Source organism: Carassius gibelio, chromosome A24 (genome assembly GCF_023724105.1).
Source record: "Carassius gibelio isolate Cgi1373 ecotype wild population from Czech Republic chromosome A24, carGib1.2-hapl.c, whole genome shotgun sequence".
In the NCBI taxonomy this organism is placed as follows: Eukaryota; Metazoa; Chordata; class Actinopteri; order Cypriniformes; family Cyprinidae; genus Carassius; species Carassius gibelio.
The window spans coordinates 7316858-7329877 of record NC_068394.1 but is presented as its reverse complement, the minus strand read 5'-3'; the positions used below and the strand labels follow the sequence as shown (position 1 = coordinate 7329877).

Here is a 13020-nt window from a genome sequence, read left to right as displayed (position 1 = left end):
CACCTTTCTGAAAGCGTGGTTTTAAAGGGAACTGACAAATCGAGTTTGCACCTCCTCGTTGGAGAATCTCGCGCACACGGTATTCGCTCACAAAGGACAAGTAAAGGACGGTATTCCCACAAATGAAAACCAAATATAGGACATTAATCATAGCAAGGATTATGTCAGACAAGCTAAACCTAGCGTTCACATCCTAACAAGGTTGTACATGAAAAAATTAGAGCAGGCCTGCAGGGCTCAACGCTCACGCACATGCTTGCTTGGAGGATGTTTAAATGATAATGCACATGCAAATATTAGAATTTGCAAAACGTCTGTTTATCTAGCGTCTTTGGGAGTGCGAAGCAAGTTATCAGACCTGGAAGAGCATTCAATCTATGCTGTAATCCTGAACAAACTGACTTATCTACCAAACATCTTGTTATTACTCAAATCCTTAATTTGACTTCTGTCCATCGTGTCTTGTTTGCCTCTGGGGAACGAGATAATACGTCTATATGGACTACTATAGTATAGTCATGTAAATTACAGGACGTTACACAGAGATCACAGACAACATAATGCATCTGTTTTATTTTGCAGTATGCAAAAATGAAGGTCAATGCATGGTAAACAAAAGTATAAATATACATCTTTATGATTATTAACAAAATATATAAAACAGACTACTGGCTAATTCACAGAAGAAAGCTTATATGGCTAACTTGTTCAGCACGTGTGAACGCCTCAGATGGCTGTCGCCCCCTGCTGGAGATAATTAAATTACACTTTAAATTCAGTCTGATTTGACTTGTACTAATAAAATCGTACTAACACAAAATTGTATAAACATAAACCATAGAAAATCACGGACAAGGTTTTTTTTTTTTTCTTTTTTTTCAGTACTGGCTTAACCTGAAGGTTAATTATAAGGATCACCTTGTTTTACTGATTACGTAAGTAATGATAACATAAAAAGGGCCAAAAGCAGTCAACACGGTTCATAAAAATCCAAATGCTACATATGCTAAAATGATCAAGTGTTATAAAACATACTAAAAACTTTGTCTTTGCGTAGTATAATTCACAGGATGTTCTATCCTTTAAAATCTGTGTAATACCTGAATGGCAAGCAGCTTTAGTGTTTTGGAAGCATTTCGAAATAACTGTAGTGTTAAAATAGCCACAAATGCGTGGCTTATGGCACCTTTGCTTAATCTGAATGTTGAGTATAAAGGCATCAGTATAATATAGAACTGAAGGCACTGGCAAACACCAACACACGCATAAACTCGATAGGGTGTGTACAGTGTGCATTTCATCTTTGGCAGAACAGCTGACAGCTGTTTATATTATAATGTGTGTGTCCCTGAGGTCCTGTACACAAGGTAGCAAACAGACCACACACAAAGTGGCACCACTGGTACTGAATATAATTTAACAAGTCTTTCTCTCTTCACACAATCAGACAGACGAAATACCAAAAATACCAAAAGACATATACACAAACATTTGCATAGAATTATAGGATATGTGTTCCATTCCATCATCTGGGCCAACAAGTCATATTGCATAAAAATAATAAAAGGCAGCCAAACAGAAAAACTTCAATACTGTGGACTGAGATTGAAAAACTGATACAAATGCAAAAATAATAAGATCAGTCCTGCGTTTGGGGGAATCAATACTAAAACCAGCATATGAAATAGGGCAGATCAAGGTTTTTAAGTCCACACAATGCACATATTATTCCTTCTCTGCCAGCAGACAACATCTAAATCATGAACTGAGTGTATCCCTCCGCTCCTGTTACGATAACATCCATCCATATTCTCATAGCTTCTGGAGAGGGTGCCACCATGTAGTAGACACGGTCATGAGTCTTCACACTGAACGTGAGTGAAGGGTTTGGACTCTGAGAGAGAAAGTGGGATAAGATTACAGTTTGGCCTCTAGGGGGCAGCACTGCAACATTAAAACGGGTGTCCACTCTTGGTCCTTGAGGGCCACTGTCCTGCAGAGATTAACTCCAACATGCCTTGACACAGTTCTGGGTAATTGTCTAGCACAGTGGTTCCCAATCCTGGTCCTGGAGAACCCCCTACACTGCACATTTCTGAAGTCTCCCTATTCAAACACACCTGATTTAACACATCAGTTCATTAGTGAAGACCTCAAATGTGTGTGTCTGATAAGGGAGACACTAAAAACGTGCATTGTCGGGGGGTTCTCCAGGACCAGGATTGACTAACAAGACTTTGATTAGCTGGTTCGGGTGTTTTTAATTGGGGTTGGAGCTAAAATCTACAGGACAGTTGCCCTCCAGGAGAAGGATTGGACAAAAATGAATCTTTATTCTTTAATTCTTGTTTAATAATTACTAAATAACAATAATCATCTTATTACAAACTTGAATTTTATTTTGTAAGTCAGTAAAGCATCACTGAACTATCCGCCACTGAATAAAAAATAAAAGAAGGTATTTGCGATTTTTCATCTCACAATTCAGATATTTTTTCTCTCAGAATTGCAAGATATAAACTCACAATTTTGACTTGTTTTCTTGGAATTGCAAGTTTATATCTCACAATTCTGACTTTATAACTCACAATTCTGATGCAATTTTCACGCAATTGCAAACTATAGTCAAAATTTGCGAGATATTTCTTTCTTTCAATTGCGAGTTTATCCCACAATTCTGACTTTCTTTCTTTCTCACACTTGCGAGTTATAAATAGGGCTGCACGATTAATTGCATGCGATTTTCATGAGTGTCTCATCAGTAAATTCGGTTCTGTTCTGCGAAAGCTGACAAGCTGCGCAATATCGCATTAATATCCGAATGCGATTCATCTGCGATTATGATGCAATATTGTGCAGCTTGTCAGGGAACTACAGCTCTGTGTATTAAGTGCCACTCCATTTGAAAGCAGATGATGGACGTTTAATACTAATCACAGAACCTGCTTTACTGACGAGACATGCATGACAATCGCATGCGATTAATCGTACAGCCCGAGTTATAAAGTCAGAATTGCGAGATATGAACTTGCAATTCTGAGAAAAAAAGTCACAATTGCCTTGTTTTATTTTTTATTTAGTTGCCGAAAACGGGCTTCCATACTAAAAAAAAGTATCCATTTATAGAAAAAATATTTATAGAGATTATTTTTTTTCATAACGTTAACTATTACTAATTCTTTTAAATGTTTCATAAATTACATTTTATTAATAATTGATGTCAATAAATTATAACATCCAAATAATGTTATGAAAAAAAATCAAAGATAAAAATGACTGTAAATAGTATATAAAGTTTATTATCTTGATGATTATTAGCTGCAGAGGAAAAGTACCTTGTGGGCGCTCTTTAAGTGGTCGTAATACACTTCCTCTATGGCCTGGAAATAAATCACTCCTTTCAGTTTGGCCTCATGTTTATCTAAACCATTTTAAAAAAGAACAAAAATCAATACTGATATCGTCTGAATCGACCAACTTCTTGAGTGAACAGGTGAAGTGAAGGGGAAAAAAATCACCTGCATAGTAACTCAGGGTCCTGCGGTTACGGTCGAAGACAAACCAGCGCTTCTTCCAGGTTTTGATTTTGCCGCCCATCTTAACGAGGAAGCCCCTGCAGGTTTTGTCTGTGATGGAGACGTGGTAACAAGTCTCTGTGTTGTGGCCGGCTGAGTCGATGTGGCTACGAAGGTCGAAGTCATCCTTTCTTACAGGTAGGTAGCGTGTGAGAGGACGAGACTGCAGCAGGGCCACATACAGTATACGACATTAAGTTTTTGTGCATAAATCAATCTAGAAGTACAGTAGATGCAGTCTGTTCTTATGTGTTTCTAAGTTTCTAGTGTGTTATGTGGTTGATAATCTGTTCTAAGTGTTTTAGTATGTTGCTATGCATGTAAGCATATTCTTATGTGGTTTTAGGTTTCACTCATGTCTGTGATGTTACGAGGCAAGTTAAAAAATAACGTTATGACTCAAAGTTAGGTGTTTGTTCAAATCTCTAACCTTAATATGAGCACTAGTAATGGCGATGTGTGTCTTAGCACAGAACTCACCTGTGCTCTCTGTTTCTCACGAAGTTTCACCTCTCTCTCGATGAGTTTCTGCCTCCTGCAGGTTTCTTCTCGCAGCCGTTTTTCTAGTTCTTCTCGCCGTCTCCTCTCCTCTTCAAGAGCCATGCTCTTGCTCTCCATCTCTCTCTCCTGAAACACAAACAGATGACACTGTTCTGTACAGATACGCGCCGAAATGTTGCTTTTTAAAGCTGCACACAATTAGTACTCTGTTCCAGCACAAACTCCCGTGAACAACATCAGAAACAGGAAGAATGACTCGTTTCCCACAGCGTTCGTGCATTTCAAGCCAAAATTTGTTGCCGTTTACGGCTGACTTAGAAACTTCTAACAGAGCAAGCAAACTCACGGTTTAAGATCCGTGAAGCCAAATGGGGTTCATTTGGTTTTATGGTGTGCTGAAAGACTGGATTGTGAAACTGATGCCAGCTTTAGTATGACGTGGCAGGTTTGAGTGCTGTTTCATTACCCTGTGTTCCAGGAGCCGGTGCTTCTCGGCCTGAGCCTCCTGGAGAAGACGTTCCATCTCCTCGATCTTGGAAACATTGGAGGTGCTGGCACTGCAGAAAAAAAATGAGATAATGCATTACATTTGACTTTTCAGAGTGAATGCTACACCAAAGAAATCTCAACTAGGCACTGAAACATCACGTTACCTACACAAACGCATACACTTGCAAATGTAAATATGTCGTATGTGCAATGGCATGTATTTATATAAGTTAGAGAAGACAGAGGGAACCAATAAAGCAGGTCAGCACTGGAGCACATTAACAGTCCAGGCATAGACAGCTTGAGAGTGCTGCCCACAGTCTGACGTCTGATGCTTTCAATTTAGACTTCAAAAAGATCACGTGGAATAGATCTGACCAGCCCCTCCTTTCAATAAACTTCAAATTTCCCCCCAAAATCTTCCCCTCACTGCTTGGCTCCTCAATATCATCCCTAAAACCTCCACCTACAAAAAATACATGAGAATCTTCTTCCATGTTAAACTCCATACCGTCCCTGTTGTCATTACTTGTATTCCCAAAACAACTGTCCATAAAACAAAACATACCCTCCAATAATACACTTCCCGTATTTGATAGTGGACAATGGCTATGGCAGTTCTTGCAAAATAAAAAAAAAAAGGCTAAGTTTAAGCTTAATTAGAAATACAGTGCCGTCATCATGGCAATCAACACACATAATTTTCTGTCAGACATTCATAAGAATCAACACACAGGAGTTTGGCTACTGATGGCAAGATAGACGGAAGACAAAAAAACAATTGCCTAAAAAAAAATGCAAATATTCAAAAGAAGAGAGACCAATAGGCATTCATTAAACAGATACTGATGACATATTAGCTGTCAGATTTCTAATTACAGTGCCAATCATGCATGATCTGTAATTAAAATTTTCTAGATGCTTCTGTGAACATGTTCTGTCCACTATAGTTCTAAAGCTGAAATCGACTGCTTTAGTTATGGAATCTGACAGCTGTCAATCATTAACAAGATGCCTGTGCATGCATGAAGTAGTCATCTTTTTGGTTTTTAAAGCAAAAAAAATAAATAATAATATTTGCTTAAGAATGTTTTTTTTTTGTTACTTGTTGGATGATTAACAACTATAGGTGCGATTCATCGCAGATGCAGATTTCAAATAAAACAAACGTTTTTTTTTTTCTTCTTCTTCGATTGTTCCATCTAATCGCCAAGCCATAACATCTGGCCATCTTGTTTCCATCTATCCCATTCCTCTGCACATGCTGTATTCCTCTCATGTCCTTCATCAATCAGTTTCATCTTAACGTACTTTCATCTTTATGGTATCTTACCAGTGATGTTGCCGGAGATGAACGGAGGTCATTCCTGATTTAGAACCCAAAGAACCAGACGAGAGAAGTGGATCATTACACACAAAGATCCAAGAACAGCCTGAACCCGCGCTCTGCGGCTGATTACATTCAAATTGGGGGGAAGAATCCCTGAATCTGTTTCCTCTAACTGTTCCTGCTGTAACCTGAGTGGATTCATCCCTGGAGCAGAGGAAGGGGTACCAACGGTCCTTCTCGGGCCCCTCAGAACTCACATTATTCAGGCAAACCACTCAAATTACACAAGTACCTATCCGTTGCCTGCAGCACACACACACACACACATACACATCGCTCTGAGAAATGACCTCATGTGGTCTCATCTGTCAAAGTCTTTTCACTAAGGTCTTCAACTAGTCACTTTTAAACAGACTTGAGGTTTATGGTAACCTACATGAGACCAGGCAGTCGCCAGAGCTTTCAAATATGGTTCCAGGATTTTAGTCGCTCTGTCTTTCTCTCTATTCTTTCCTCACACATTGCCCTTGTTCTCAATATTTCATTCATTGTACCCCAGACAGAACTCTTGGCTTGAACTACAATAAGAGCTGTGGAAATGTTTTCAATTACTAAGACATGGTATGAGTCACGAGTTTATATGATCCGTCTGCAGATCTGGAAACACATTACAGTCTGAATCTAAATCGGGACATAGAGTAGATTTATGCTTTTTTTATATAAATATAAATTATCTTTATATATATATATATATATATATATATATATATATATATATATATATATATATATAATTCAATTTAAATCACCATTCAAAAGTTTGGTGTAACATTTTTTGGTAACACTTTAGAATAATGGTCCATTAGTAAATGTTAGTCAACTACTTTAGTTAACATGATCTAAGCAAGAACATTCCTTCTACAGCATTTATTAATCTTAGTTGATGTTTATTTCAATATTTACTAATGCATTATTCAAATCAAAAGTTGTGCTTGTTAATATTAGTCAATGCACTTTGAATTAGCATGAACTAACATTAACAAAGCTGAATAAATGCAATAATAAATGTATTGTTCATTGTTTGTCGTGTTAATTAATTAATTAACTAACATTAACTAATGGACCATTATTCTAAAGTGTTACCCATTTTTTATTTTTGAATAAGTCTCTTAGACTCGCCAAGGCTGCATTTACTTAATCAAAAATACTATGAGAACAGCAATATAGTGAAATTATTCAATTTAAAATATATGTTTTCTGTTTTTAGATATTTTGAAATGTAATTAATTTCTGTGATAGCGAAGCATTACTCAAGTGTCACATAATCTCTTAAAAGTCACTCTAATATGCAGATTTGGTGCTAAATAAATCTTATTCTTATTATTATCATTTTTTTGAAAAATGTTTTGCTGGAAAATGATTTTTATTCAGCATTCTTTGATGAATAAAGAATTCAGCATCCTTGCTGAAAATTTTGTAAATAAATGAAGCATACTGAAACATTTAAAAGAAAGCTTATACACCACATAAATAATTTTTCCAGAAATACCCAGATGCCACCAAAAAGATAGAATCAGTAAAAAAAAAAAAGATAATAATAAAAAAAAATCCCTCACCTGGAGAAGTTGTCCGGCGAGCAAGCAGAAATGCTGGTTTCCATGCTGTCTGAGCTGTCCACACTCAGCGTGTCAAAGGCACGGCCATTGTCTTGGTATCCAAAGGAATCTAGGTAGACGTTAGTCTGTGAGGATGTACGGCCAGCAAGCTCACTCAACCTCATTCGCTGCTCCTCGCCAATCTGCTGCTGACTGTGCCCTGAGAAATATGCCAACCATTAAAAGAAAACATGGATTTAGCAATAATGAACACTATGAAATAGCACTATTTATCATCAAGCACCACATGAGTCTTCCTGCCTGTTTTCAGGGCTATCTCAGCTTTACCTGAGAGTGCAGCATCACTCCCAGGAGCAGGTTCTCCATTCCTGCTGCCCAGGTCAGTGTCCTCTGGCCAGGCACTGCCCAGGGCACCCTGGGGCCCTTTACTGTGCTCACAAAGACCAGCCACCGTGCAATATTATCCTGACAACCCACACTACTGTTCAAAAGTGAGCAAAAAGTTATTGAGCACCGAATCAACACAGAATGACTTCTGAAAAATCATGTGACACTGAAAACTGGAGTAGCGATGCTGAAATTTCAGCTTTAATAGATGACATTTTACAATCAATTCATATTAAAATAGTTTAAACATTTTCACATTTAACAGTTTCAGTGGTAATGATTTCATTATATTCCTGTGTTTTTGATCAAAGAAGTACATGCAGATTAGGTGAGCAAAAGAAACTTAAAAAAAACACAATATCTTTCTGAACCCAAACTTTTGAATAGTAGTATATTTGACAGAATACCTTATTCCGATTCATTGACTTGATCCCAAGCCCCTAATGACACCCTTCTTCAACCACAAGTCAATAACAAATAGATAGATCCATATATATGAGCTTAATTTCAATTTAGGTGCTGTCTCCTGGAGATAGACTGTTTAACTTCTAGCCAGAACAACTAGTACTGCTAGAATTAGCTCAGTGGTTATAAGACTTGACTCCACTACAACCTTGATAACATCAACCACATCGAGAAAAGGCAGAGACCCGCCTCTCTGATGATCCTACCCAAGGGACCTTCAGATAAACCATCCGACAATACAGTCGAGCTTTTCATCTACAACATTAAACTCATAACACTCACATACTCAAAAAAGGCTTAAGTGTATTAAAATCAAAGCAAAAAAAAAAAAAAAAAAAAAGGTTCAGACTGACTGATCAGGTGGAAAAGAACACAGGTATTTGTTGGAAATAGAATTGAAGCATTTCCTGTTCATCATCTTCCCAACATTCTTTAACTATCTTCACAAAACAAACAAATAAATGCATAAAGCTTCCACCCAGATGGAACAAATGCTTCCTATTGGAGGACATCAATTCCTTAGAAGGAGCCTCACTTTAATTGTCCCTGATTGTTACTTGTTTTGATGGTCTAGAGAGCCTTAATGTGCCAATGGTTACAGAGTTACTACACAAATAACTGCTGAGATCACGAGTGACCATGGTGTTGTTGCATGCTGGGTAATAATTCATTTCCTTCATTTTTACCACTGTTCTGCAAATTTTCATAGGAATTTGCATAGAAATTTACACGAAAAGGAAAATTCGTTTGAGGGTGAAAGACTTCCCTAAGCAGATTTCGCAATGGAGTCATCATTTTTACCATTGGAAAGCTGTTCGGATTGACGGTGATTCTGTGTGAGCTGTGCTTCATACATCTCTACACTACTGACAAATTTTGCTAAAATTTCACTAATGTGACCGCACCTAAACTTCATTTTCTGCAGAAGAATTTGAGGAATTCCTGTCAAAATACCCATAAACACCCACCATCAGCTCTCAAGACTATAAACAGCTGGGTGACGTAATAATTAAAATCTATGAATAAATATACAACAAAAACAAATGACTACACACACCTCATCATGCAGGACTGAATTACTAAAATAACATCACACCACTGTATGAAATAAATCATATCATGCCTTTGTAATGTGTATGAAATAGCAGCTTTATTTCATACAAGATTTAGCCTCATCCAATAAGACCCATAAAAGGCCCGGTGAGTCAAACAGTGCATAAAATTAAAGAAACACTACAGGTTTCTCCATTTCACAGAGTCCAGACACATTAAAAGCAACAAGAGTGGGGTTGATATCAGCCAATCACCAGGGCAATGAATGTCTCCCAAAGGAGGACATTCTTTGCCAGAGAGGACACGCTGGAAATGATCTTACAGGCACATTGAGAGTACTGTAGGCAGACTACTGTACCTTTCTAGACTTGCCTTCAGGATAGAGAATGTAATTAATAATTAGGTAACGTATTTATGAAGACTTATGAAGCATCAATTTTGAGATGTAATGCTACATAATAACACTGTACATTTTAAACTGTGTGTTTGAGGTGAAGAGCCCTACCCTTGAGCAGGCGATGTGTATCCAAGTGTGTCTCTTTAGGGGAGATGGCAAGGGCTCGGGTCAACACACTCCCACAGCTGGAGCTTTGAGCTAAAGGTGGATGAGACTAAACACAGGGGGTGATGTTACAGTAGAGTGAGCTTTTACTGCATACATTTACAATCGTTCAAAAGGTCCGGAACACGGTTTTTGGAACATTTATTGTAACTTTTGATTAATTTAATGCTTCTTTGCTAAATAAATGTATACATTTCTTTAGAAAAAAATCTTACAGTTGTGTTGTAAAATTGTTATTTTTAGACATTTAAAATTTTGTGACAATATTATATTCTATTATATTATTAACCAAAAATATATTTAAATGAGCTAGAAATATTACAGAAAAATACATAAAAAATTTTTTTCCACTTTTTTAAAATAATGAACAAAGAAGAATTATATGTAATCAATGCACCAAAACAATACAATTTCATAGTAAACAGCAAAATTTACGGATATATTTTAATAAAACATTGTAAAGCACGCCAGGACAAGTTTCTATATAAGCTGTTTCAAAACCAGACAGTCTTTGTGAAACACATCATTAAATGATTTAATAATATATTTTATATATTTTTATTTTGAGTAGAATTGTTATGCCATTCACAAATGCTGGTTAAATTTCATAATTGCTAATAAAATACTGAATACACAGTAAAAATACCATCCAGAACGTTTAGTTTGTTATTACCATATTTATTATTTACTTGATGTATATTATAAAATGCACATTAGTGACTTCTATGATATTGTGTAAATGTATAATCGGTTCTTACTTTAGAAGGTATGTTACGACCCAGAGTGGCACAGGTGAACTGTGGGGCTATGGTGGGCTGGGTCTTCTTCCGAGGAAGAGTGTCACTCAAATGAGTTTCGCCTTCCTTACCGTACCGCTTTCTTTCTTCTAGTGTGCGGAAATGCTGAGGAACAGAAAGCTAAAGGTAAGAAATTTCACTAATAATTGCACTCATACATGCATACTCACATACTCGCAATGTTTACCTGCCTGTGGTGGCACCGTTTTTTGGCAGGTAGAGGAGGAGGAGCAGGAAAAGGGTTGAAGAAGGTGACCATGTCTTCAGGCCAGTGCACATAGGGAGGTTTAGGATTGGCACGAGAACATGCAGCGAAAGAGGAAGAGGGGATAGAGGAGGATAGTGGACAGGAAGAGGGAGAGTGCTTTGGCAAAGATAGGAAAAGAGAAAATAAGAAAATAAGAATGCTAGAAGAAAGTGGGCTGAGTGGGCTAGTTTGTTTAAAAGGTTAATATCATGAAAAATTGAACTTGCCTTGATGTTTTGCACTAAACCACTAACACCAAGACATTAATATGAAATTACCTCTTAAATAAAAAAATGAGGGAATGAAAATATATATATATACATATATATGATTAACTTGCATAAATATTATTATATAGCATATGACCTGTTAAAAAAATCAAATCAAAAGGGAATCAAATTGTAATATAATTAATATTTATTTATAAAGATATGTATATAAATTTGAATGCGTGATATGACCCTTTTAATTTAAAAAGAATGAGAGAAAGGGAATCAGATAATGTAAATAAGTACCATGAAGTGACCATGTAACATTACCTTTACTCTCTTTCCAGTACTTGACGTGCGCACACTAAACCCAAACTAAATCCTGGACATGCTTAATTCCAACACATATAAACCATCCTGATCACACACACCTCACCCTCTCCCGTCGGGGCAGTGCTCTCTGCAGGACTGGGGTCAGTCCCTGTGGCAGGGGCGTCAGGAGAGGACTGAGCTTGGGTGGGGAGGGGTTCTAGGGTGGGATCTACCCCCAGCTGAGAATACAGTTCATTGATCTCATTGACTGTAACATAGCCCTGGAACAAACCATTTGGAAAATGGGGGGGCAGAGGGGTGAATAGGAAAAATACATACATTCAGGTTTGTTAAAATGATTAATGACAAGCATATTAATAACAGATGAATCACAAATTTAAAAAAAAGAAAAAGAAAAGTCATTTAAAAGTACATGATAATAAATTAAATAAAAAAAATTACATTTAAAAATGAATAAAATGACAGATGAATTAGTTTAATAAAAAAACAGGGATCCAAACGAAAACCTCTAAGGAATTTAAAAGAGGAAATAATTAGAGGTTATTTTAAGAGCATTATGAACTAAACTACCCAGAGGAGTGTCATGTTAGGAGGTATTTTGGAAAGCAGGAAATGAGCGACCAACATTATCTTGCATGCACATGCTAGTGCGTTACCTCAGAATTTTTGATAGTCAGAGAGGAAAGAATAGAAGAAAACATCAGCCGGTCAGCAGGAAGTGGAGACAGGGTTTTGTGGGCATGGCAAAATTCACTATGAGGTGGACACACATCGGCCAACTGGAAGCATTCCTGGAATACAGGGAAAAAAGACCCTGTTTCCACAGTGTAGAAACAAACAACCCTCTGCAACTAAAGATTTCCATGTTGCAAGGGTCGTGATGAGGACATGGGTGAAAAAGCGATCCAATCATGATGTTATAGTAACCTTTTGGGGCCACACATGGTTGAAGTGCTCAGACCCATAACACATGAGCAGTCCAAGAGAGGATACCATAGTCCATGTCAAGAGAAGATTTGCAGTCAGAGAACACTCAATCCTGTCAGACTTACCTCTTTCATACTGATGGGACTAACAGGGAAACCCAATTCCCCAGTGAGCTCAGAATATTTCTTCTCCAAGTTGACGAAATTCTCTTTTTCCTGGGAAAAAATGAGAAAGACTGTCATGATTCAGAAGCACCAATAACAGCTTTAAATAAAGGGTGCAAAAAAGGACCAAAAGGCAGTGTATCATGGCCATGTAGTAATATTACACAGACATACCTGCTGTAGCATCATCTGAAGATTATTCTTTTCCTTCACAAAGTTGTTCTTGTCCCTCTGAGCCTGCTGGGAAATCTGGGTATGCTGTTTCTTCAGGGCCAGGAGCCTCTCCTAAAGGTGTCACACATAAACGTGTTGAACTGATCATAGTCAAATAGCCACTTTATGAGGCTTGTGCTAAAACTTTCCCA

General features: G+C 37.3%; 1 protein-coding gene across 6 annotated transcripts in view; it reads right to left on the bottom strand.

Moving 5' to 3' along the window:
• Nucleotides 1-546: 546 nt before the first annotated feature.
• LOC127946488 (pleckstrin homology-like domain family B member 2) overlaps nt 547-13020 on the bottom strand; it is a 42409-nt gene continuing 29935 nt past the window's right edge. For 2 of the 6 annotated variants that reach the window (XM_052543108.1, XM_052543109.1), the window contains exons 12-22: nt 12830-12940; nt 12617-12706; nt 11663-11824; nt 10737-10880; nt 9922-10027; nt 7512-7710; nt 4543-4633; nt 4056-4202; nt 3519-3738; nt 3336-3421; nt 547-1894 (exon numbers count right to left, since the gene is read on the bottom strand). In XM_052543108.1, coding sequence (XP_052399068.1) covers nt 1754-1894; nt 3336-3421; nt 3519-3738; nt 4056-4202; nt 4543-4633; nt 7512-7710; nt 9922-10027; nt 10737-10880; nt 11663-11824; nt 12617-12706; nt 12830-12940 — 1497 coding nt within the window. In that variant the 3' untranslated portion in view covers nt 547-1753. Of the gene's footprint in view, nt 1895-3335; nt 3422-3518; nt 3739-4055; nt 4203-4542; nt 4634-7511; nt 7711-9921; nt 10028-10736; nt 10881-10962; nt 11140-11662; nt 11825-12220; nt 12356-12616; nt 12707-12829; nt 12941-13020 lie in introns of all 6 variants that reach the window. The other 4 variants (XM_052543111.1, XM_052543110.1, XM_052543106.1 and 1 more) reach the window with 3 other exon arrangements.